At 32.5% G+C, this 26570-nt stretch overlaps 3 protein-coding genes across 3 annotated transcripts; 2 read left to right on the forward strand and 1 right to left on the reverse strand.

Annotated features, from left to right (window-relative positions):
• The first annotated feature begins 22297 nt into the window (after positions 1-22297).
• On the forward strand, positions 22298-22925 carry LOC132704025 (ribonuclease P protein subunit p14). Its single transcript, XM_060673674.1, has 2 exons — positions 22298-22445; positions 22624-22925. The coding sequence occupies exons 1-2, from the start codon at positions 22298-22300 to the stop codon at positions 22923-22925; spliced, it is 450 nt and encodes a 149-aa protein (XP_060529657.1).
• A 2-nt stretch (positions 22926-22927) lies between these two features.
• LOC132707929 (mitochondrial intermembrane space import and assembly protein 40) lies at positions 22928-23890 on the forward strand. The gene is made up of 2 exons (XM_060679977.1): positions 22928-23171; positions 23575-23890. The coding sequence occupies exons 1-2, from the start codon at positions 22928-22930 to the stop codon at positions 23742-23744; spliced, it is 414 nt and encodes a 137-aa protein (XP_060535960.1). The 3' UTR covers positions 23745-23890.
• A 324-nt stretch (positions 23891-24214) lies between these two features.
• Positions 24215-26056, reverse strand: LOC132707923 (nuclear transcription factor Y subunit beta). The gene has a single exon (XM_060679968.1). It carries the CDS (start codon positions 25760-25762, stop codon positions 25145-25147), a length of 618 nt encoding a protein of 205 aa, XP_060535951.1. The 5' UTR covers positions 25763-26056; the 3' UTR covers positions 24215-25144.
• Positions 26057-26570: the final 514 nt, after the last annotated feature.

The raw sequence follows: 26570 nt of genomic DNA on the forward strand, positions 1-26570 counted from the left end.
TTAATTATTCGTAAAATTTAATTTGAATGGTTTTCCCGGGAAAGTGCTTAAAATATATAAAAATATTATAAAATGTAGGTTTTAGTTTAGTTCGACAGGATTTCTGAGAAAAAGTCATAATTTCTAACTTCAGACGGAATTTCTGAGAAATAAACAAGATTATTTTTTAAATATGTCAGAATTTCTCAGAAATAAGTCAGAATTTTTGAGAAACAAATCAGAATGCCTGAGGAATAATTGAGCATTTCTGAGAAAAAAAAAACAGAATGCCTGAGAAACAAGTGAGCATTTCCAATTAAAGACAGAATTTCTGAGAAACAAATCATAATTTTTGAAAGACAAGTCATAATTTCTGAAGAACAAGTCATAACTTATGACTTAAGATTTCTTAGAAATAACAAATAAATAAATAAAGAATAAGTCAGAAATTCTGATACATGAAAGATACATTACAAATCGAAATATCAGATATACAGGGCAATTCATAAATAATAGGCAATCTCTAAACTGTACTGTAATAAACACCAAAATATTTCGTAATCCCAACATTCTATTTGAAATGTTTTCATTGCTGTTATCAAAATTGTTATTGTTAAATATTGGTTTTTTATTTTAGGCGTTTACAAAAACTTCAGAAAAAATGGCTTGAATTTTTTAAATGCGAATATATCAAGAACGAAACTTCTACGGAAAATTGGAAATTCTTTCAGATTTTATTCACTTTTTTATTTTAGAACTCGACAGATAAAAAAAACTATGATTCAATTTATCTTAATAATATGGAGAAACTAACACCCTATAGGAGCAAAGTCCAAATAAGTTTCCAACTCGTAATTGTCATGCCAGAAAAGCTAAAACTGCCAATTTTTATTATTACATAATAAAAATTTTCTCATTGAATGAAAAAATGCAGAATAAAATTACAACATTAAAACAGGACTTATATCTCCGAAATCAGCGACATGTTGAGCATTCTTTATGATTTATATTTGATTCGCATAGGCCCTTACAAAAGACTTGTCAGAAATTCTGACTTGTTTCTGCTTAAGGCGCAAATTCTGACGCGTTTCTCAGAAATTCCGCCTTTTTTTTATAAAAATCCAACTTGTTCCTCAAAAGTTTGCCTAAATAAACTAAAACCAATATTTTCTTCTCGGTGACTCTTCGGCGCTTGACTACAAAATTTTAACATTATTCTCCACAAAGTAGAAAAAAAAGAAAAAAATTGACATCAACAACAACAACAGTTTTTAAGATGTAACAAAATAGTCATAAATAATATTATAAACATTAATAATACAAACTATAAGGAAATATTCACTATGAAAGACATCTTGCATATCAATATACAAGATTCTAAAACCAGCAGTACAAATTGAAATGAAATGAAATGAAATGTGGACATACAGAGGTCTCCTGAAAATACCTTGGACTGATAGAATAACAATTGAATAAATACTTAATATGACGCAGAACGAGAAAGAACTATTTTCGACCAAGACACATACTTTGTAATAAAGGAAAAACAGAAAGCCAGAAGGGAGAGCAAATTTCAAGTACTTTTCAGTGATTTAAAAAAAATTTTTTTTGGTTGATAACCAATTGGTTATAATTTTGAAATTATTGTGTTCAAACCATTAAATTCTCCTCTAGAAGTGTGGAAGGAAGTGTGTAAACAAAAAATGCCTTATATCTTTCTATTTCTCATGACGACTATCTAAAAAGTGCCATAAAAATTAAAAAAATATATGAATTCGATTTTTATAAAATCAGCTTTGGTAACCTTAACATTTTTTTTGCAATCTAATTTAGCATAATTTGGGGTTCGCATCTTGGACTAGGAATATTGACGAGAGTTACTTTTTTACACTGTTACTCACCTAGATATAAGTTCACGTTTTATTCCCAAAGCTTTCATGTTTTTAAACAATAAAAAATAACGGGACGAATATAATCTTGCCGAGGGTCACTTGTCGACACGTTTCCGTGGACCGTTAAATTAAAATCACCCCGTAGAGACAGAGAGATATCGAGACGGCATCCGGGCGGCCATTTTACGGTGAAAAATCCCATTCCGTGCCGCGTTCTGTCCGACACTCCGACCGCAGTCCGCTGATAAACACGAAAACATTTTAAATAACCTGTTATTTGAAACCGACGAAAGAGATAATGCGTTTTTGCTGCAAAACACGAAAGCTCATTTTCCACGGGGTATATTTTAACTTTGAACGCGAGAAGGTGCTTCTGCCGTTTGTTACGGTGCCTATTGATGCATGCGATCTTTTAGAAACCCTTTCTGTATTATTTGTATAAACCCTTAAGGTATTAACCCGCCCCACCGACCCGCAGTGTTTCATTGTCCTTATTTGGGAGGTCGCAATTCCCAAAACTCATGACGGATAATGCGCGTGCTGGAATATTTACAGAAATTAATTAATGGGTTCTTTATTTTAAATCTATGCCGGCTCCGTATATTTATTGAGTCCGAAAACTTGGAGGAAAGTAAAAGTCATAGCTACAAAATAAAAATATTTCAGAAATCTGTCACTAGAGGGCATTTTACTTAGAATATTTGTGTTTATTTTCCATGTATTTTATTTATTTAGACTGATATTGCAAAATAGAACGGATTGCCTTAAGCAGACTCACAAATCTTCAAAAATTGTTACTCTTCTTTTAAGTCGATAAGAGTTATCGTTTAGCCACAAATCGATTTTTTATTGTCGGCTCGAATTTTACTTGTAAGTGTAATTTTACCTAACAGGACTTAATGAAATTTGAAGGAGTTCTATTAAAATAGCTTGTTATACAACTGCTACTGTGATGGCCCCTCAGGAATATCAAAATACCGATTATCGCGATATGAATTTTTGCTACGGAAGAACAAATGGAAATGCATATCAATATATAGGAGATAATCTTACAAGATCTCATTTCTACGGATCGCTTAATGGGGAAATGTAATGGCAATTTTACCAGACCTTAAGCCGACGAACTTCTTTTTATGGAGCCACTTAAAAGTCTTTAGTGTATGAAAGTTCTATAACAGATATCAATTATCTACGAAAACAAAAAAATAAACGGTTTCGAAATCATTAGAAACAGGTTAGGCGTATTTGTCGTGTTCGACAACATTTTTTAAAATGTATAAGAAAATCTTTATTATTAATAATTAATAATTTTTTATTTTAGAAAATTTTAAATGTATCTATGTTATTTAAATTAAACATGGTATTGCATGAACTTGCGACATTTTTTCACTTTTTTAATTTGTAGCATACTGTTTTGAAAAATAATGCTGGCCCGCATTTCCATTTGCTTTTCCGTAACAGAAATGCATATCGCGATATCCAGTATCAGCTTTCTGTAAATTAGAAGTATTCGGGCCGAGAATAAAAATGTCGATTTGTGGCTAAACGGTAACACTCGTCGACTCAAAACAAGAGCAACAATTATTGAGGATTTGTGATTCTGCTTAAGGCAATCTGTTCTATTTTGCAATATCAGCCTAAATAAATAAAATACAGGAAAAATAAAAAAAAATCTAGGTAAAATGCGCTCTAGTGACAGATTTGTGAAACACTTTTATTTTGTAACGATGACTTGTGAGTTGAGAATTAGCCCACTGCGTTAAAAATAAAATTTAAAAAAAATGAATTTTGTCAATTTGAATTTGATTATTTTATCACCTTGAATCTTTCCTCCCTGTATACAAATTACGTGTAAGATTATGTGCCCTGCGTTGTCCAAATATTTGCTTCAAAAGCGGTTTTAAAGAAAAAGCTAAAAATTAATATTTCAATAATATCAAAATCAACTCCGCTATACCAGTCCTAAGCCTGGAGCTCTATCTATAAAAATATGGAGAAGCAGGAGGGGCAGGAGTAACAACCTTGTTAAAAAACCAAGGTTCATCTGTCCCGGCACCCTGTAAGGGCTCCCAACTGTGGGATACAGGTGAAAAGGTCAACGGCGGAAGGAAGATATCCCGAAGTCCGAAGAACCTAGAGGGAAAGATTGGTCTCCAGAGTCCTGAAAGACCGCCAGTCTAAAGGAAGAAAACCTTAAATAAAAATTACCCGGTTCAGGTTGGGGATTTAGGCGTCAGGCTCGTTCCCTGTCCCTTAGAAAAACGTGCACTTACCAAAAAGCCTAACGTTTGCCTCGGAGTTTTGGACGGATTTACCGGAAAACGACATAAGCTACGGAAATTGACAATGGACAATGAATTTCAGACACCTAGAATATACAAGGGATCAACAGAAAGACTGAGAAAATCGCCAAAGAAATAAATGTCCTAAACATTTATATAGTAGCTCTAACAGAAACTAAAAGAAAGGGTTATGGCACAGAAATTATTAACCAGTATGTTATATATTTAGCGGAGTTGCAAAACATGAAACAGCAAAAAGAGGGGTATCCATTATGATACACAAGAAACATCAAAGAAAAATTACAGACGTCGAGACTATAGACGAAAACATGATTAGAGTCAAACCAAAAACCAGTCACCATTCTTGGTATATACGCCATCTCTGACGACAAACTATATACTAAGAAGGCGAATTCTTTGGAAAAGTAAATGAGGAGGTGGCAAAAATAGGAAATGCAAGCGAGCTGATAATTCTTGGCGACTTTAACGGAAGAGTGGGTCAAAGAACGCATAGCAAAGTAGTTGGTCCGTATGGGGAAGGAAATCCAAATGATAACGGGGAAAGATTAAAAGAAATATGCGCAGGTCACCCTATGAAAATAACAAACGGTTTTTACAAACATAAAGATATACATACATACACTTGGACACAACCAATCAGAAATTTAAGATTAATAATAGACATAGTAAGACAACAGACAAAGCTAACAGTGAAGGTCGTACGATCGTATAGGGGAATAACATGTGGGTCAGATCACTACATGGTCAAAGCAAAAATAATATGTCCTTTTAGAAGCGAAATGAAGAAACAAAACAATAGAAACTTTGACCACACTGAAACCATGGAATCAAAAAGGTACAATCGAGAGAGTTTGCCCACAGAAAATACGAGAAAACTTTACCAAAGACAACTCGACCAGAAACTTCTAACAACAACTCATGGCAAAACAATTCAAGAAGTATACACAAATATAATAAGCAGCATTCGAAGTGCAGCAGAAGAGGCCTTTGGAGAAAGAAATCAAACCCATAGCAAAAATATATGGTGGACCGAAGAAATAGAAGACTCAATTGAAAAAAAGAAGAACGCGTTCAGAAAGTGATTAAGTAGTAAATAACAACAAGATAGAGATGCATACCTAGAGATCAATAGAGTAACAAGACCAAAAGTAAAAACTGCAAAACGACAGATGTGAGAGAAGAAATGTCAAGAGATAAATACTTACTTGGTAGGCAGAAAATGTACTGAATCGTGGAAATTTTTAAAAAATATAAAAACCACAGAAAAACACTAACAAATGGCAATTAATACGTATTACAAAATGGAAAGAATACTATGAAGAACTCCTGACTGAAAAAATGGATGAATATGCCACAAGATCCCCTAAGGAAATAAACGAGACTGTGCTAACTATAAAGGTATATCGGTGACCAGTACCTTAAGCCGGTTATATGGACGAATCCTTTCAGATCTAATAGACCACGAACATCGAGAACAGGAAGAAGAGGACAAGTCCGTATTTCGCGCTGGGAGAACCTGCACCGATTGTTTTCTGTCTGAAACAATTGATAGAAAAAAGACTGCAACCAATCAGGAAACACACCTCATGTTTATATCCACAAAGCATATGATACTGGCCCCGTCAACAGATTGTTTCAAGTATTACAAGAAACCAACATCAAATTTAAATTAAATTAAAGCTCTCAAAAACCTGTATGAAGGATCCACATTTCGGATAAAGAAATACATTGTCTGAAAATTTCCTCGTGAATAAGGGTTTACGGCAAGGCTGCTGCATATCACCTACATTATTTCAGATCTACGTGGCAAGGGCTCTAAGACACTGGAAGAGGAAGTGCAACGTTATGGGCATCGACCTTGGAGGTACATGTTTGTATACCCTACAATTTGCGGATGATCAGGTTATGCTAAAGAAGCGATTGGCGCAGAATTATCTTCTGTACAACCAGAAAATGAGGAGATACAACCTTGCAGTGAATATACTTATCTGGGATGCCAAAAAACGAATAACTCAAGCTAGATGAACAGTTGGCTGTGTATTCCATTCATATTCATTTTGGAGTACGGATACGGGAAAGAAACGGAAAATCAATATATATGAGACATTGGTAAAAAGAAGTCTACTATATGGCGCAGAAACGTGGAGGATAATGGAGGCCAATCTCTCTATGCTCTCTAAGTATCGATATTGAAAGAAAACAACTAATATGGTACGGTCACGTTCAGAGAATGGATGACAGCAGACTTCCGAAGAAAGTAATGGAATGGATACCCCAGAACCGTAGAAAACGTGGTAGGCCCAAAAAGACATGGAAAGAGGGGATAACCAAAGCGATGAGTGGAATGACAGAAGGACGTGGAAGATAGGCATCGGACAACGTCGCATACATACATATATATATATATATATATATATATATATATATATATATATATATATATATATATATATATATATATATATATATATATATATATATATATATATATATATGACACTATATTCCGGGATATCATCCGTTCGCTTGTTGAACTCCGACTGGAATCCTGCAGACGTTTCGCCAAAATCTGACTTGGCATCTTCAATGCTCGCGCTCCGAAAACACTTCGAACACTTTTCGGAGCGCGAGCATTGAAGATGCCAAGTAAGATTTTGGCGAAACGTCTGCAGGATTCCAGTCGGAGTTCAACAAGCGACCGGATGATATCCTGGAATATAGTGTCATCATATATATATATATATATATATATATATATATATATATATATATATATATATATATATATATATATATATATATATATATATATATATATATATATATATATATATATATATATATATATATATATATATATATATATATATATATATATATATATATATATATATATATATAATATCAAAATCTAAGGCGTCATATTTTACGCAATACTCTTGAATTTATTTGGAACGTAACTTTCGCAACCTCATCGCTGGTAACTTCATGCAGAGACAGTTCGAATAATAATAATGATGTATTAATGTATAAATAATATAGAAATTATGTTTTAATGTTTGTATAATTAATGTGTACAGAATTCGTCCGACTTAATATACGAAGCTTTGAAACTGTGTACTCTGTCCTGTTTTGTGACGTCAAATGCCTTGGCGAGCGAATTGTAAAACTTTTATCACAAATCCTGCGATACCCGATCTCAAAGTTGCATTACGAAACCAGTACGCGAGCACTGTGCCATTCCTTTTCGAGCAACGCCGTCGGGGACAAGTTAGGTTTTCATATACACAAGAATGGAAAAGAGGGACTGGTTTACATTCTCTTTATGTCGAGATATTCCATTCTTATTCTATTCTTGTCGGGGTCCGGAATAAGCTCGCATGCACGATAAATATTCAATGGCTTAATCTGGGATCCTTCGAAAAGGGATCGACAGATGACGTCCAACTCACTACTCATTTTTTTTATAGGGAATGTAGGTTAAAGGTCTTTAAGAGCGGTACAGAAAATAGATTGGTGATTGTGGAATTTAACAGTAGCCGTGCGAGTATTTTTTCGAAATAGCTCAAAATAAACGGGTAAATTTGTGAATTGGAAAAGAACATGGATATTTTTTAAATATACAAATGCATATCACGTGCGTTGACGCAAAAGTAAAGTATTTTTTAAAATTTATTGTTAATTTAGTTAGCATGTTCATTGCGAAAATTAGGACATGAAAAGAAAAGATGGGAAAAGAGTAGTTAGTTTTTAAAATTGTTTATTTATTATTATTTATTTATTATATTATTCTATTTTGATTATTTTTGATTAGTTAATTAGCTATTACTATTTAATAAATAATTCAATTTTATTTTGTTAAAACAACTTTCACTAACAAATAATAGCACTATTTTCTAACTAAATCTATCCTAACCTAGTTATAATAATATAATATATAATAACTACTTCGTTATTATTATTATTATTAATTATTTTAGAATCGTCAGTTCTCTTCATCTACTTTAAATTAAATTTTTTAAAGATATATTACATGTTGACCATTGCTCATATCCATATCCTTTTGTTGTCTCGTATATTAGGTAGGTAAGTTTAATTTAATGATTAGATTAGTAACCAGGAAGTATAAAAGCCAAGCTGATTTGGTAAAATAATGTTCCTTACAGAGTTGAAGATAAGGTCATACTATTAATATTTTTCAATAATGGCATAACATTGCAGTTGGCCTATAATCTTAATTTCTTCCAATATCAGAGATAAATTCCAGAACAAAGCTCTAGATTAAATGTGATGAGTAAGGGTAAGGTAAAGGTAAAGTAAATTCATCAGGCTCTGAGGTCATTTCCTTGAAGCTCTTTTCAATGTCAGTAATTGGATATAAATTAAAGCTACATGTTGGCAAGGAGTAATTATTAATCAAACTCAAAATCACGTTATTATAGGAGTTATAAAAAATGCACTCAATATTTGAGACGCTTTGCTTTGCTAATAATAAAAAAACAACAAAAGGGAAGTGAAAAGAAAAAAAGCTGAAGATAAATTAATTATTCTATAAAATTTAAACTACAGATAGCTATAATACTAATATTCGGAATATCGGATATATCTATAAACATACTGTTAAAAAGCCGACAGTACCTATACCGAAAATGCCAATAACAATTAATAGTCATTCTCATAAGACAATGAAAAACAATACTACAGATAAAATACTAAGATCTTTGCGTTTTAATGTAGGATACTTCATCGCATACATTCTAACAGAAACATTTACGTTTCGAATGTTTTGAAAATAAGCACGTTTCTACAGTTAGACATGGCATTTTTTTACAAATAACGCCATCAAAATAGACTGTAAATAGCTGCAACACTTAAACACCGCCATGATTATTTTTGCCATTTTGTTTCCCAAAGCACACTCAGATTTTAAAAATTTCGTATATCGTGTTCACAAAAGGGTTTCAACTATAATTGACATTTTAAATATGAATTCTGTATTTTAATAGTATTTTTATAGTATTAGAGGCATCGTCAGTCCCGTTATGAATTACCAAATAGATAACTTGGTTAAAATTGATCCTAGAATGAAGTTTAAATTACCGAAGTTGGAACATTCTTCCTAAACCTTCCGATTCTGCAATCAAAAATATAAAATTGTTAGTTGTTAGGGTTATTCTTGACAGATTTGAAATAAGCAAGTCAAAAATTAAATTAGCTATGACAGCTGTTGTCATGGAAATTGTCGTAGTTAACTGTTATATATTAAAATTGTATTTACACAAGTTGAATATTTTGTCGGTATTTTTAGAATGTAACAAAACCAGGCTTTCTCGAATTAAATATAGCGTATTACATCCTCACAAAGTGAATATAAGTTAAAAAAACATTTTATAACACTTACAGTAGATTGAAAAATAGTGGCTTAGTCAAAAGAAAAAGAAGGCAAGTGTTCCATAAAGAACTTGAGAATTTCAATGACTAGTAATAAAATTAATATTAAAATGTATTAATTTGAATTGCAAAAGAAGAAGTTTCGAAATATTTCTTTTCAGAGCATCCATCGATATTAATTTAAGTAAAAGTAAAATCAAGCGGACTTTAAAAACACATAAAATAAATAAATAAAGTATGTTAGACCGAATCACCTAATTTTATTCACAACATACTGTCTACAGATAAGTCCTCATTTAATCCGGATTCACCGCCTAATTTATAAAATACGAAATTTTACCAATTAAAAAAAGTGGTCTCCAATCTACAGGAGTTTGGTGCGGATTTATTTTTTCTAGACTGCTGCTTTCCAAGAAAGTATGACAGGCGATCCATATTTCGATTTCCATCGATTAAGAATATACCACATCACAATGTAACAGACGTAAGAGACTATTTGCAAAATAAATACAATAAATACAACTCTTCTAGATCAGTGATAAGGAAACTACGGCCCGCGGGCCAAGTCCGGCCCGCAGAAAGATTTAATACCGTCCGTTTAAGGTGAAAAAAATTAAATCGAAAGTCAACAAGTCAACAACAATTATTTCAGGAAGCTAATCATTCTCAAAGATGCGCTACGAAAGCCAGTTAATGTTGCCTTATAATATTCCTAAATCTAATAAAGCATTTTCAGATGGAGAATTCATAAAGCAGTGCATGATAGTGCGATATTGTGTGCCCTGAAAAGAAAATGATTTTCAGTCACTGTCTCTCTCAAGAAGAACAATAATCGAGAGAATTGAAAATATTGATAACAATCTAATTTCACAACTGACTACAAAAACTCAAAAAATTATTTTTTATTCAATTACCATGGATCAAAGTACAGATGTCAGCGATACTGCGCAGTTACTCATATTTGTAAGAGCAATCAACGTCCACTTTGAAATACAGAAGAATACAGAACAACGACTGGTGTGGTATTTTGTGAATTTGAAAATCTCATCGATAAACTTCGTTTACCTATTGATAAGTTATGTAATATAACTACAGATGGTGCTCCTAATATGGGTGGAATCAATCAAGGATTTGTTGGAAAATTTAATTCTAAGTAACCAAAAAATGATGTTTTTTGCATTGTCTTATACATCAGGATGCTCTCTGTAAATCGGCTTTAGATATTGACCATATACTTAATATTGTTATAAAACTAGTAAATATAATTTGTGATTCGTTCCGATATTCTGTATTATTCAAAAGTTAGTTGGTTAAGTGCTGGAAAAGTATTTGAAAGAATTTGGGATTTAAAAAACGATATTGTGAAATTTTTTCTTGATAAAGACATTTATAATCAATTTCACGTCTTAGAAAACGAAACGTGGCTTTCTGATTTCGCTTTTTTCACAGACCTCCTCGTACGCATAAATAAGCTTCATCTCAAATTGCACAGGAAAAATCAGTTTCTTCACGATATTTAGCAATACCTGAAAAGTTTCAAATTATTCAAATTTTTCAAGAATACAATCTTTAAAATTCACTATATCAAACAATAAGATTAAAAAATACGAAATTAATCTTAGAAAACTACCTTCAGAATTTGCAAGGTGATTTTCAGGACTTTAGAAAAATGGAAACATTCAAGGTTAATTATGAAGAAGTTGATCCAAAATTTCAATTTTTGTTAATATAGAGTGTTTTTTTTTCGATGTATAGAAGTTGGCATTACTGTTCAAGATGGCGACCGATTTAACAGCTGTCAAGTGATTTATTCGCAGTTTGGTTTGGCAATTCATCATGAATAGACTCACGCCTGAACAACGCTTGCAAATAGTGCAATTTTATTTCGAAAATAATGCTTCTGTGCGGAATACGTATCGCGCACTACGTCCATTTTATCGTCGACAAAATCGTCCATCAGAGCAGTTAACTCCATTAACCATGAAACGTTTTCGCACCACGTTTACTCTTATTCATAACTCGCATCCCCAGAGACGCCGTACCGTGCGTACAGAAGAAGCTATTGCTGCTGTAGAGCGTAGCATTGAGGAAGACCCGAATGAGTCCATCCACCATCGAGCACAGGAATTGGATCTGTGTCCATTTACTTTATGGAAGATTTTGCGGAAGGATCTTGGTTTACGTGCTTACAAAATCCAACTCGAGATTGCCGTTGTTCCCGATTTTCATAAACGAATTTTGTTTAGCGATGAAGCGCACTTCTGGTTGAATGGCTACGTCAACAAACAAAACTGCCGCATTTGGAGCGAAGCTAATCCTCAAGTGTATGTCGAAACACCGTTACATCCAGAAAAACTGACTGTTTGGTGCGCTTTTTGTGCTGGTGGAATCATTGGTCCGTACTTCTTCAAAAACGATGATGGCCAGAACATTAGAGTCAATGGTGATTGGTATAGAGCTACGATTACTAACTCATTCATTCCTGAATTAAATAACCATGATGTCCAGGAGATGTGGTTTCAACAAGACGGCGCAACATGTCACACAGCTCGTGCCACAATCGATTTATTGAAAGACGCGTTTGGTGACCGCTTAATTCCACGTTTCGGACCTATGAATTGGCCTCCAAGATCTTGGTCCTCCGAAACACTTCGAACACTCGGAGCGCGAGCATTGAAGATGCCAAGTGAGATTTTGGCGCAACGTCTGCAGGATTCCAGTCGGATGCAGGATTTGCAGGATTCCAGTCGTTAAATGTTAATGTTAAATGTTAAAATCAGGAGAAAAAATTCAATCGATTGACACATTCAAATATAGGGTATTCAATGTTTTTTAAAAAAGTCGACCTGTCAAAATTTGACAGAAAAAATGTTTATTTTATATTTTTGATTACAGAATGCATATTAGTATTATTATATTAGTAATTTATACTTGGACACCCCGTACAAACCAAGATATTGAATAAAATGAAACAATTATTTTCTTCGGCGTTATTTTTTGAACGAAGTTTCTAAAAATATTGCTATCCGAAAAATCAATATATGTATCTATTTATCTCTGGATTGCCGCGCCTCGCACCATACCCGACTATTAATTCATGTACAACGTATCGAATCTTTCAAACAGCCGTCGGGCTGGTAACTCTTCGTTTTAACATTAATCAAAGCGTTATCGGCTGGCTGCATCTCCGATTAAGTTTGAAGATTGAATTACGGCAAAGAATTCCGTGCCTTTGATAATAAACGTATATTGCGGTCGGAGCTCCCTCCCGCGGCCATTTTCGCTAACATGTTCGGGAGTGTTTCCTTAATTAGTTTTTTGAAAACTAATTATCTTTAATGCGGCCTCGGGTAATATATGCCGGCCCCCGGATATATAAAAGGGTAGTTAAATCTATTAGCATTGTCTATTATTACGGAACTAAATGGATCTGTATAACATACCCGGCAGTTTGAATCGAAACTAATAATACGCTAGCGCTAGCACATTTTAAGCGTGCGCTTTAGATTAGAATTAACTCGAAGTACAATGTAATCAATTCAACATTAATAGTTAATCTAAGTAGTGCTACAATGAAAAAAAAAACGTATATTTATAAAAAAAGTCACGAAAAAGAAAGAAAAAATTAGGAAACACTTTAATGAGTCGTAATTGACGTTAGTGAACAATTAATTCGTTTAGATTAAATTGAATTGGAGTGCAAAATCAGTACAAAAGTTGTACCGCAATAAAACAGCGCCACCATGGTGGTCTGGAAAACTATTCCCAGAAGGGAGGTGTTTAAACTTTAATTTTAAATCGATTTTAACATAATTTATCAATTTGGACACTTGGTCAATAAGGTAAATAAATTTAAACTATTTTATTATTCAATGACATGAAAACAGCGACCCAAATCGAATAATAATGAACTATAAAGTTTATTAGCCAATAAATATACCGGAAAAAGTACAATGGTCAATAATGATAATAATGTATTTACAATACACAGATAGTTACAAAAAAATATGTTACAATGTTTATAGTAACTAAAATATATATTCAACTAACCAAAGCTAAGAAACTAAAATAGTGATTCTATACAAACTAAATCTGCAAAAAAATAAAACTGAAAGGAGAACGGTAACATTTCCTAAAGTACAAAAAAATAAATAAATAGGGCACATTTCAAATACAAATAACTTTCATGACAGTAGTAATAAATAATTGTTATAGATTCTATACAAACTAAGTAAATGTTCGTCAAGAACATTGAAATAGGAGCTACTTGCTCCATCTAGGGAAAACTTTGTGTCAATATTTAGTTTAGAATTGTTATGAATGGAAAATGCACGGGCTCTCCATCTACATCGACCAGAATGAAAATCGATATTGCATATTACATTTACAATATTAATCAATATTTGGGATGGGAAACTTATGAAAGTGCTGAAGTGATTGATGCATAATATTTATTAGAATACCATGCAAAGTTGTAAGAATAATGTAAGGGCCCCAAACTCATACTAAAAAATTAGAATTGGAAAGTTAGATGCAATCATATAAACCCAAAAATGTCGGTCCATGTAACTGATGCAATTAAAACTGACCAGGAAGCAGTTGGAGAGAATGTGTTAATTATGTACTTGAAGTGGAAAACCATTATAAAATAATTTGGGACAACGTAAAACCATTAATTATATCCTTGGATGATGGTGATAGCACATATTTAAACGATTCTGACGACCAATTCTATTTTATATGTATTTATTATTTATATAAGTACATTTATACAGAGTGAATCAACATAGAGTAAAGTATTATCTCATTAATTTCAAAAGTAATGAGAAGATAAATACAAAAATTATAAATATTGTTAGAATGCACAAGTTAAAATTATTTTAAAGTAACTCAAAAAAGCGTGACGAATAAAACAGATTTTTTTTTATATGAAACACCCTAGTTAAATTTTGTTTTGAATTCCTTTTAAAACTCTTCAACTACCTAAACCTAATAGCTATTCCAATATTTTAATTTATCTAAAAAATATTAGTTTTCGCCCTTGCAAAAATAAAGTGATAACGCAATTATTTTCATGTTAGCGTTATTCAAAGATGACGTAAAAAATATATGCAACAGAATTTGAATTCGATACTACAGGGTGTTCAAAATAAACGAATATATTTCGATCATTTTAAATTGAAAAATCTCGATTTTCTTAAATGGCACACTTTATATATTATTATTTTTTCTGAAAGATCTTGCAGACACCTACGACTATTAATTTTAACTTTACCAATATTTATTTTTATTTCTGTCTAACGCTGTTCCTACAACATTAGTTGGCCATGACAAAATTACATTGTCAAATTTTTACCTGAGTAAATAAATTCATAAAATTTATTGTATGAATTTTCCTAAATCTCAATTAATTAATATGATTTATATACTGGGTGAATTGGCAAAAATACTTTGTTGTTGTAATAATAGACGCAATCTCTTCAGTGTTTAATGGAACGGTTTAATTCTAGTGGTAAACCGGGACGCAACCAATGAGGAAAAAGAACTGGAAATTTTATTTCCAGTTCCAGATATTTCCCAGATCAGTAGCCGTCAAATGATAAAATACTTGAAGACAAGGAAGAAAAATAGGATTCAGGAAGCGAGCAGGAGAACATTTCATAGTAGTAGAAGGTAGAAGGGCATATTTATGATTTGTAGTAATATGTATTTAATATTATTTACTTCTTGCTAATAACTATCTGTTGCTTCACCTACGGCTCCAACAAAGTTCTTTCTCCTGTTCATTTTTTAATCTTAATAGAGTGCTGTTAGCAAAAGTCTTAGACAGAAAGGAATCTTGGTAATCTTGAAATAACTAATATCAAATCAATCAATCAATCAATCAATATCGATCTAACTTCAAAAATAATAGCGCTATCATAATTTTGTTGCAAGTGTGAAAACTAGTATTTTTTTGGAAAAATTAAAATATTAACTATTAGAATTAGATATTTATTAAATAATACAAAAGGTGAAGAATTTTGAATGGAATTCAAAACAATGTTTTTAAAATATTGTTTACTTCAATAATTATTTCAACTATTTGGGGAAATACTTGGGATATTTAAATATGAAATAAATGCCACCTTCAATTATTAAATAGTTCAATATTTATAGAAATAACTACCCCCTTTAAGCTTACCATTTTATTACCTTTTTTCCAACACATGCAGATATAATGGATTCTAGCCAAAATGGGCCAGTTTTGTGGGCCTTCTCTTCAATTCCACATAACAAAGAGGTTACGTAGTCCCTAAATTAATATTCAAGGTAGCGCCCTAAAAAGCGGTGACAAAAACCGTAAATGGCCACAGTAAATAGACTTTGAAAAGGTTGTTTGATGGTTTGGGTGCGAAAATATTGAGGTTATGTGAGATTCTATTTTCGAGGGTGTTTTCGAATAATTTAGAAAAAATCGAGCGCTTTGAAAATTGGTTTCGTGCGATATGTTTGCAAACATTTTTGTTCCTCTGACCCCCTATTTGTAGTAAGGTGGCTTTTACTTAATGAAAATCCATTTAACACAATTAAGCTGAACCAAAAATGTTCAGATTTTCACAGTTATTTAATGACTCAGGTCTCTATGAATGCGATAAATAAAATATACTTTTTACCTACATTAATGAGGCAAATTTTTGAGGAATAAGTCACAATTCCAAAAAAATAAGAATGTTTGACTTAAGTTGACGCTTTCTTTTATTAATGTTACCAAATTTTCTATTGTTAAATATTTGTTCTTTATTGCATCCCACTGTATTCATCTTTAAGTGTTTATAAAAAAAACAGAAAAATTAACTTGAACTATTTAAATGCACATTAGTTAAAAACCTACAGAGTTACACGGCCTTTCTAAAAAAAATTGAAAATGCTTTCAGAGTTCCTTCATGTTTCAGACAGATAAAAAGTACATGATTCTACTTATCTTAATAGTACGATAAGACTAGTGCCCTCTACGAGGAACGTAAAAATACGTTTAAAATTCGTAATTGTCATGTCAAACAAATTCTTTCTTATTTTTCAGAAATTCCGAGTTTTTTTTCTGAAATGCTGACATAAATCCTGCCTTATTTTTCATAAATTTTAACTTATTTTTTAAAAATTCTGACCTGTTTTTCAAAAATACTGACATGAGTCTGATATTCTTACTAATTTTTCATGAATTCTGCCTTATTTTTCATAAATTCTAACTTATTTTTTAGAAACTCAGAATCACCGTCATGAATTTGATTTTCTTACTCATTTTTCCTATATCCTGATTTATTTTTAAGAAATTCTGACTTTTTCCATTAATTCTGACTTGCTCTTCGGAAATTCTTATTTACGTCAGAAATCGTGTCATATTTTTCAAAAATTATGACTTGTATTTCAGGAGTACTGACATCAATCATACTTCCCAGAAATTCTAACTTACTTTTCAGAAATACTAACATACACACTATATACAATGTGCCCCAAAATAAAATCAACAAGGAAGCAGCAATATAAAAATAAAATTTATGTTAGGGCTGTTCATCACAGAGACGTTGGATACTGAAGTACATATAAAAGATTACGAAACAATAATTAAAATAAGGTATGAAAAAGACAAATACTTCAGAGAAGTGATATATGAAAATAAGCAAAATTAAAGAGATCTATGGAAACATTTCAAAACATCCCGAATAAAAGTATATCGAGGCCAAGGAAAATTGTTTTTGAACAGGGACTGGTGAAAACTGATAAGCATATAACCAGTGAATTTAATAAATATTTTGTGCTGAGCGTTGAAGATATTATATCGGCAATAGCTAGACCATCTGTCAATTTGACGTGTTTAGCTCTAAACCAGGATACGGAAAATCACAGCGTCACGGAGTTCGCGAGGTTTGAAAACATTTCATTGCTTCACTTAAAAAGGATTGTGCGTGGAATGGAGGTCATCTTTTCATCTTTGGTGGTTCCGGTGCCGAAGGTTCCAGGTACTGAGATGCATTCTAATTTTAGACTGATCAACACTGTGCTAGTGTACGAGAAATTATTGGAACTCGTTGCAAAGAAGCAGCTGCAGAGACATTGTGACGAAAACAATTTAATTGTCTCTAGTCGATCGAGATTTCGAACGGGACAATCTTGCGAGACTGTGTTGGTTAGTATCTGTGATGAATTTGTTGGGGCTGTCGATGACGATAGTTTTGTTTTGGCTGTGTTTTTGGACTTTAGAAGAGTTTTTGAGACTGTGAATAGGGATATTTTAATAGATAAGCCATAAAATATGGGTATAAAGCACTTAGTCCTGGATTGGCTAAAATCTTACTTATCTGGCAGAACACAAAAAGTAAAGTATGAGTCATCTGTGTCTGAGTCTATCTTGGTGGATCATGGGATACCACAAGGGACTGTTTTGGGACCATTATTGTTTCTTATGGAGTGTTTGTATGGCTGTGGAATAATAATCTTAGCATTAATGTCATGAAGTCGAAGTTCTGTTTGTGTAGTAAAAAACATAGATTGAATGGTTTGGATCTGGAGAGTGTTAATATTAATATAAACGACGTTAATTTGCAGTATGAGAAACATATAAAATATTTGAGAATTGTATTAGATCCACAATTAAATTTTGATGCACATTGAGCAAGTTCTCACAAAAGGAGGGTTTCATATCTAGAGCAGGAATTTAACAAGTTATACAAAGTTGTTACTTTACAATAGCTGGGCGGCGCCACATTTGCAATATTGTTCAACCTTATTGTTTAGTATACCTAACTATAGAGTAACGGAACTTCAGAAAATACAAAACAGAGCCTGTGATGACAATGTTAAATGTGTTACAAATATTAACTGTAAAGCAAAAAGTAATGTTGGATGCCTTTATATTTATATTTAAGATAAAAAATAAAATGATGCCACCATACATCGGTAATAGGGTTAATTACTTTAAGAATGTTCATGACTACAACACTAGAAACCGTACTAATTTCATCCTAGTCAATCGATGTAAAACTACACATATGTTGAATATCATTTTAAATAAAGGTTAGAGTTTAATAGGCTACCAAAAAATATTTACATGCTTTTAAAAGATTAATTAAAACTTATGTATTGTCTGAAATTTTATTCTGATTTTTTTTTATAAGTGTTCTGTTGTTATATACTTTTGTTCTGTGTACTTATAGCTTTCATGCTAAATAAATAAAATATTCGAAATTGAAACTTATTTCCCAGAAATTCATAATTGTATTTCATAAATTCTTATTTAAATCGGAAATCCCGTCTTATTTTTCAGAAATTAGAACTTGTTTTTCAGGAATACTGACATGACTGAGTATATATTGGGCATCGTAGTAATTATACCAACTACCGAATAGCCGGGAAACCATTTTCAGCTTCTTTCAAGAATTGGACCGAGGTTTCTTTTACTTGATGAAAATCCATTTAACACAATTAAATTAGGACAAAAAAAATTCAGAGTTTCACAATTAATTAATAATTTATGACAGTTGTTTCGGTAACACCGTGCCTTTATCAAACACAAAAAAAAATTGTTTGTTTTTTGTTCTAATTTAATTGTGTGAAACTTATTTAAGCATACGAAGGTTCTCTATTTTGAGTCTGAAACAAAAACCTTTACCTTTTCTGTTTCCCGATTAACGCGTGAGAAAGGAACCACAAGCTCGAATTGCCATGCAGCATTGGAAATCGAATAGTTGAAAACGGTAATTACCGAGACAACAACGATGATGTCAGAATAAATACGTGTTCCGAATGCTTGACGTTGGCCAAGCGTCCGGTTGACGCAGACATCTGCCGTCGGCGTTAAACAAAAACCAAAAATCCCTCGGAGTGTGAAATTTGGTAGCTATACCTCCCTTTGTGACGATAAAAAAGGACAAGCGGAATTTTTAAAATGATTTGTTCCGATATTTCGACGGAAATGAACATTATTTTTTACTTGCGACCAAGTCTCTTGACGTTATGCTTAAATTATAAAAAAAACAAACAGTAATCTTTTAAAATAATATAAATAATACCTTCGCAATGTTTTTTCTTTCGGTTGTTTGTTTCCTTACCACTCTTCAATTGTTTGTTAATCATCTCATTCATTTTGTATGAACTTTTGTATCCCATAAACTAGATATTATTTTTATTGTTATTATTGATGAGAAACAATATTATTATAATGGTTATTATTAGGAACATGTTTCAATTCCAGAAAAAAAACTGATAAATTATTGACTTGTACTTGGACGATTCGAAAATTTTTGCATTTTTAATTTTAGCTTACTTTTTCAAGGAATTAAAGAATTTTTTGGATTAATAAAAAAGACCAGATGGTCGAGATATTGTTTTATAACTTAATGAAACATATAAGTAAAAACTCAAAAAGGGATTACCCGAATTTTAAGAAAGTGACTTCTGTTGTTGTGTTTCTTTTATATTTTTTCTTGTTTGTTTTGTTATCACTTTTCAATTTTTCTGCTACTTACCATCCACTAGTGCTAACTAATATTCTACATAGTTATTGTGAACTACGCTTTATGTAAATATATGTACGTCCAACATCGGAGATGGAAGGACCTCTGAAGAAGCTCGCCACTCGTGCTAGCGAAACGTTAGGAAGTAATTCCAACCGACGACGGCCTTTAAACCCGAATCAAGATAATAGCTTATCAACGGGCCGCGAAAGCCTTAACCAATTTATCATAATTAGAAACGTTATCTTAATGGCGTAACAGCCCCGTGCAGTATTTTTGTAGTATGAATCTTTCCAGTAAAATAGAGAAAAGAAAGTGAAGGTCTAATATTTTCTAAATAAATTCCCGAAATTGGTTCCACTTTCCGGTTGTACTGAGCGTTCCTCATTCCTGATATTTCCAAAATTCCCGACACTTACCAATATTTGGCCGTATTTCCCCCTCAAATTAGTAAATCATACTTAATTAACGTTTATACTAACGCCATATAAATACGCAGTAGAGCATCTTTATTTAATATTGTTCTCAGTTGAAACAAATTAACTATAAGTTGAAAATTTTTTAGGTTGTTTGCCTGAGAATTCTACTTTAAATATTGATTGATTTGAACATCCAATGATGTTGGCGTTCTCTTGATTGAAAGGCAACAGTAAGAAACTGGTTGTACTTAGAAAGCACATTTTCAAAATTAAATGATATCTTCGATTAAAAACATATATTCAATATGAATAAAAAAACAAAAAAATTAAAAATATAAATTTAAAAAACTGACAACCGACTAGCAATGACATCAATTTTTTTATCACAGTTTTCATGTATGCATAAAAACAATGTAGAGAAAATATGTTTCTAAACCTTGCTATTCCGAGCCTAAAATACGAACACTTCGAAGCCTTTAATTCGACGAAATTACATTGGCCGCGTCCGACTGAAAGACTAAAGAAAATGGCGCTGAATAAGAGTGACGTACGCATTCATTTCGCGTTTCCATGCATTCCTCCTTAACGACGCCGAGTCTCAAAAAGGAAAAGCGGGCAATTTACAATCGCATTTCGTTGACATTCTTACATTTACGCGAACAATGCTGGCAGATACTGCCCGCGTGTCAATCAACATTTTCATGTAATGGAAGGTCCTATCTGTAGGCACAGCAACTGTATTATTCACACTTTTCCCTATTTGAAACCCACGTCCTATTCTCGCAATTGAATAACTTTATAACGCGTGGTTATAGCAAATACTGTCACAATACCCTACCCAGCCGGTACACTTGGCTTGGAAATCATTAATTTGTAATCACCGACGTATGTTCTTAGCAGATACATCGAGGCATCGTTTGCAAAAAAATCAAGAGCCAAGTTCACCGGCAGGTCAGACGGCATGACAACGTGTTTTTTTTTGTTTTACTTACCTCTAGTGCCCACAATGTCAGGATCATCAAGCTATAAAGCGCTACATTTTTGCAAATTTTTTTGGAAATAATTTTCACGGGTCGATTCGACAACAAAAAGGTAATTAAAATTAAAATGGACGGGATTTGTTCGATTTGAAAAGCAACGAAATAGCTTTCCGAACGTCCCGTCTGCAACGCCCATGATATGCGCCGTAATAGACAACAAAGCCAATCGTATAATGAAAACTGACATTGATAATGGACGAGTCCGGTCTTCAAACGTTAAGCTATAATAGATCAGAATTAGATCCGATCAAAGACTAAGTTGCGTCACTACAATTTCCTTCTGCTCGCTCGCGGAAGTGGATGATTGTCAGCACTTAAATCCCCAACTGCGAGCCTATATTGCATGAAATGAATTATGAAAGGAGAGAGTATATAAATGAAAAAACGTGCGAGCATATGTTGTCTGTGACAACGCTCCTGTCGAGGTTCCGTGAAACAATTGTTTACGATAAAATAGAGAGACCGCTAATGGAAAGAAATAATTACTTTGTTTACGGTCTGTGTGAAACTGATAGGGAGAAGCCCGAAGAAGTTGTTTTTCCGTGCGACTTAGAAACCTTATATCTATCCAATAGTTTTTTGACTGCTCAGCAGTGGTGCCGATTGCAGTACAATGAATGACACATATTTTTTGTAACATTTGAAGAGATGTAATTGGACAATGAATTAGTTTCAGCTGCTGTAATTGTACAAACTTGTAAAATAAATCGATAACTGACTATTAAAATTTATATTAAGCATAAGTATGGCGCCATCTATGCATAGAGGTGCAAAACAACGATGCGCGTTAACCAGAGTCCTTCCTGGGTTCAATTTAGTGGCCGAAAGTCGGCGCGAGCACTTCAAACATCGAACGCAGAATGGCAAAGCAGAGACAATTTATATTTTATTTTAGGTTGGTTAGATTGCGCGATAACCTATAATTCCGGTGAGTGTCTCCTGGGTGCATTTTTTAAGTAGCTAGAGTACTATATTTCTGAATTGTGAGGATGGAGTACTCTGATGGTTAATTTTACGTGAATTTGAAATGAGCAGTTATTATTATTTAGATTTGTCGCTGTTAGTCCTACTCGCCTCATTTTCTCTTTTTATTTTTAATATTTTAGTTTTTAGGATATTGAGGGACCACCAAGAAGAGGTAACACCCGCATTTTTCAAGCAAAATTTAATCGAAGCCCTGAAGCAATTGTTTGGGGAAGTGGGAGCCGCCATTAGTATAGATATTTTGAAGTATTTTCCTGAAAAACTGAGAGCGTATATCCGAGTACCCAAGTCGCACTATATAAAACTAAGGAGCAGTCTGGTTCTTTGTGGCACTTACCAAAACAGACGATCGACCTACGTCATCCACAAGGCTTCTCCGCTTTTGTTAACTTTACAAGGGGACTCGAGGGACTATAGCCATTAAAAATGTCTCACTGCCGTCAACTGGGGCCTAACAAAAAAGATAGAGTAATATTTGCCACCAAAGAGGATCACTTAGTTCCCAGCAAAGTAAAATTGCCTCCACCCGATGCTCAACCAGGATTAATCTTGCCAAATGGGGATATAAATTGGAATTGCCCATGTTTAGGTGGTATGGCTACAGGCCCGTGTGGTGTAGAATTTAGGAACGCTTTTAGCTGTTTTCATTACTCAAAAGCCGAACCCAAAGGTATTTGAACTTACAGATATTTGTGTACTTATTTGGGCATACAGCATGTTTACTAATTTTGATTATGCATATAACATGTTTTATTACAATTTTTCATGCCCATTAACTCGTGTACTTTGAACCCAAAGGTATTTGAACTTACAGATATTTGTCAAAGTAAATATGATTTTTTTTAACTAATGTTGATTGTGCACACAGCATATTTTGCAATTTTTAATAGTAATGGTACAGGTACTTGTCGAAGTTAACTAACCCACTTTTTCACTAATTTTCATTAGGCATACAGAATGCAACCCAAGTCATATTTGTCAAAGTAAACTTATCCAAAACTACTAAACCTAACCAAAACTATTTTTTTTATTTGTGAGAATGAGTGTTATAAATATTGCCATATTTCTTTTAGGAAGTGACTGTTTTGAAAAATTTAAAATAATGCAGACATGCATGCAAAAATATCCAAGTCTGTACAACCAGGATTTGACAGACGACGACGACATGAGTAGTATGACTCAAGCGGAGGCGGAGGCAGAAGCATCAACCACAGATTTGAGAGAACCCTCCCCTAGTAAATGAGTTAAAATTTGAAAATTCTTTTACACTTAATTGTATATTAAGAGTTTGGAAAAGTAGTGTATATCAGATAAGCGAATGATTTTGAAATAAATATGTGTTGCAGTAGAGTCGATAATTTATATTTTGACATTATCGATCTACATTGAAACAATTACATTCATAGGTGATTTTCTGAAACGAAAATTTACATATATTTCATTAAAGAATTATCACAATTTCCTGGCTTACTAAATATTGCGCCAAAAAAATTACTGTATAATGTATGTACTATATACATCATTCAGAATTTAAAAAAGTATATATTTTTAAACTTTTTCATTTTAAAATTTTGTAACTAGCAAACAACTCAATGAACAAAAAAATATTAATTTTCAAAAAAAGTTCACATTTTGTTGCTAAGTAATTATTTTTAAAAAAGTTATTAAGGATTGAAGTTGTTTTTTTTTTTTCTTGTTTTTCGCTCAATTTTTTTTTTTACTCAATAATTATCAAATTTTCAATAGCAAATTTAGTAAAACACAAGTTCAATCGCTAATAATTTTCAGAAAATAACTTTATAAAAAAACTATGAAGAGACCTTTTCTCTAGAGCATTAAATTCTACTTAAAAATCAATTCTCGTGTATTGAGTTGTTGTAAATTGCAAAATTCCAAAGAATTAAAAAGTTAAATAAAAATATGTTAAAAGCTTAATTTCTTGGAAATTGTCTGATGAAAAATTTCAATCGAGTTTTTTTTTATAGAGAATTTAAATTTCTACAATAGTTTTTCAAAAAATATTGAGACCCCTTTTTTATAGAACATTAAAGTCCCTTTAAAAATCAGTATTCTTCTTTTCCATATGTTGAGTTGTTTGTTAGTAAAAAAATTCCAAAAAACGAAAAAGTTAAATTGGAAAAACTTATTTATGTTTCAGGATAATTGAAAGAAAATATTTACTAAAACTATAATTTCTCGGAAACCGCAATTTTCAATTGGAGTTTTTTTTATAGCAAATTCAATTTCCTACAAAAATTTAACCACGTAAATATTTTTAGCTCAATGGTTTGGCAAACCATAGATCTGTTCCCATTAATTATGAAGGGCTCAAATTTACAAGATATATTTTTTTCGCCATTCTGAATGATTTTATGGATACATTTTTCATTAAAAAAATAAGCAATTTTTTTGTGGCGGTCCATTAGACACAACTAAAAATGGGCAGCAAAAGGATAAGGAAATTTTTCACTCATTATATAGCAACACGATTTTTACACCCAAATAAACGACTTTATAATAATTTAAGAATTATTATTCTGGAATGATATTTCTACTGAATTTTCACTTCACCTCCTCTCTTCAGTACTTTTAGACTCCAGGGAAGTAACAAGATTCTATCCCATTAAAATTTTGTTTTTTTTTTTAACTAAGTTGAAACTGATGTATGGGATTGCTGTCTTGGAACGCATATATTACAGTACTTGGTTCGCCATTTTCTGTGGTGGTAGTAATAATACCATTTCCGACTGACGCGTTAAAAGACTCTTCCGGTATATCCTCGTAAATTAATTCCCCTTGGCTCAGATTTTTATCACTCTTGACAGCTTCTCTATATTTCTGCAGGTACAATTTTAAAGGCTCCACGTAATTATCAAACCCGAGTGTACTCATGGCAAATAAAATATCTTCTCCATTGATGGTTTTTCGCTTTTCCATGTGACACCTATCGCTCGCCTCGCTGGTAATGAAACTGATAAATTCGGACACGCATTCCTGAACGCACTCTCTGGCGTCCTTTGCGATTTTGCTGTTTACTTTCCCATTTTCGGGTATAGCTTTCTTCATTATCTTGGCTACATTAGCTATGGGAAGAAAACGGTCTTGTTCTCTTAACGGCGCCCCCATTTTGTCTCCGTCGTGATTTGAATCGTCCGTATTTTCCGCCGTTAAGTGTTCCCCTTCATCTTCAGTTTCCTCCACTGAGACCATATAGGGTTCCGATAGGGTATATGCATGGGTCATGTCTTCCACCTTCTCCATGGTAATAGCTTAATTATTTTATACTTTTAAAAATGATAATTAAGATCTCTTAAATTGAAAATTGACACCTCTCATAAGATCTGCTAAAAATTAACAATTTCAGAATTCGCATTCAAAGATTCTTCTTTGTTTCTCTTGGTCAAGTTTACCAAAATCACTCAGTCATATTCAGAACATTTAATTAATCTGAAATTTCCTCGTTTTTCTGCATTATGCCACATCGGGCAAATACGTTAAAGTGAGAGTCAATGATTAAAGAAAATCAAATAAAAATCTAGAAGATTGACGTACCGAACATAGACACCCAGTGTAACTATGGGACCCTGAAGATCACTAATTATGTAAGTCAAATCAGAAAACACAGAAAGTACCAAAATTTTGTGTTATTAGTAACAATAATAAACAGTTGCAAGATAATGAATCTTTTTCCAACAACAATTCCTTTTCTTCTTGACACATTTTACAGACTCGCAATTGAATTGTACCTATTGGAAAATTGAATTCATAAAAGTAAATGTGTCTAATATCCAAATCACAAAGTTTTTAGAGTTTCTTTCAGATCTGGATGAGCTACAGTACTTTTTAATCTTTATTAATCAAATTCCTAGCTCTTTTATTTTCACTAGCATGTTCTGAATATTCGTTGGCAATTTTCCACTTTCTCTTTCATTTTCAAAATAGTTTATCTAATTTGATACCATTGTTTTTGCTTGGGAATGCTTGGGAAACGATTTGTTTCTTATTATTCTTATTGTCACGTAAGATTGTCAAAGTCTCATAACTGATATGTATGAAGATAGTATAATTC

This window comes from Cylas formicarius, unplaced genomic scaffold, assembly GCF_029955315.1.
Source record: "Cylas formicarius isolate icCylForm1 unplaced genomic scaffold, icCylForm1.1 PGA_scaffold_10__41_contigs__length_53128322, whole genome shotgun sequence".
NCBI classification, from domain to species: domain Eukaryota; kingdom Metazoa; phylum Arthropoda; class Insecta; order Coleoptera; family Brentidae; genus Cylas; species Cylas formicarius.

Excerpts from the sequence above, each read along its gene's own strand:
- LOC132704025 (XM_060673674.1), top strand. The coding sequence starts at position 22,298 with ATGCGCGTTAACCAGAGTCCTTCCTGGGTTCAATTTAGTGGCCGAAAG. Across the intron at positions 22,446-22,623 it reads CGCGATAACCTATAATTCCG|TTTTTAGGATATTGAGGGAC; the intron begins GTGAGTGTCTCC and ends TTAATATTTTAG.
- LOC132707929 (XM_060679977.1), top strand. The coding sequence starts at position 22,928 with ATGTCTCACTGCCGTCAACTGGGGCCTAACAAAAAAGATAGAGTAATA. Across the intron at positions 23,172-23,574 it reads CTCAAAAGCCGAACCCAAAG|GAAGTGACTGTTTTGAAAAA; the intron begins GTATTTGAACTT and ends TATTTCTTTTAG.
- LOC132707923 (XM_060679968.1), bottom strand. The coding sequence starts at position 25,762 with ATGGAGAAGGTGGAAGACATGACCCATGCATATACCCTATCGGAACCC.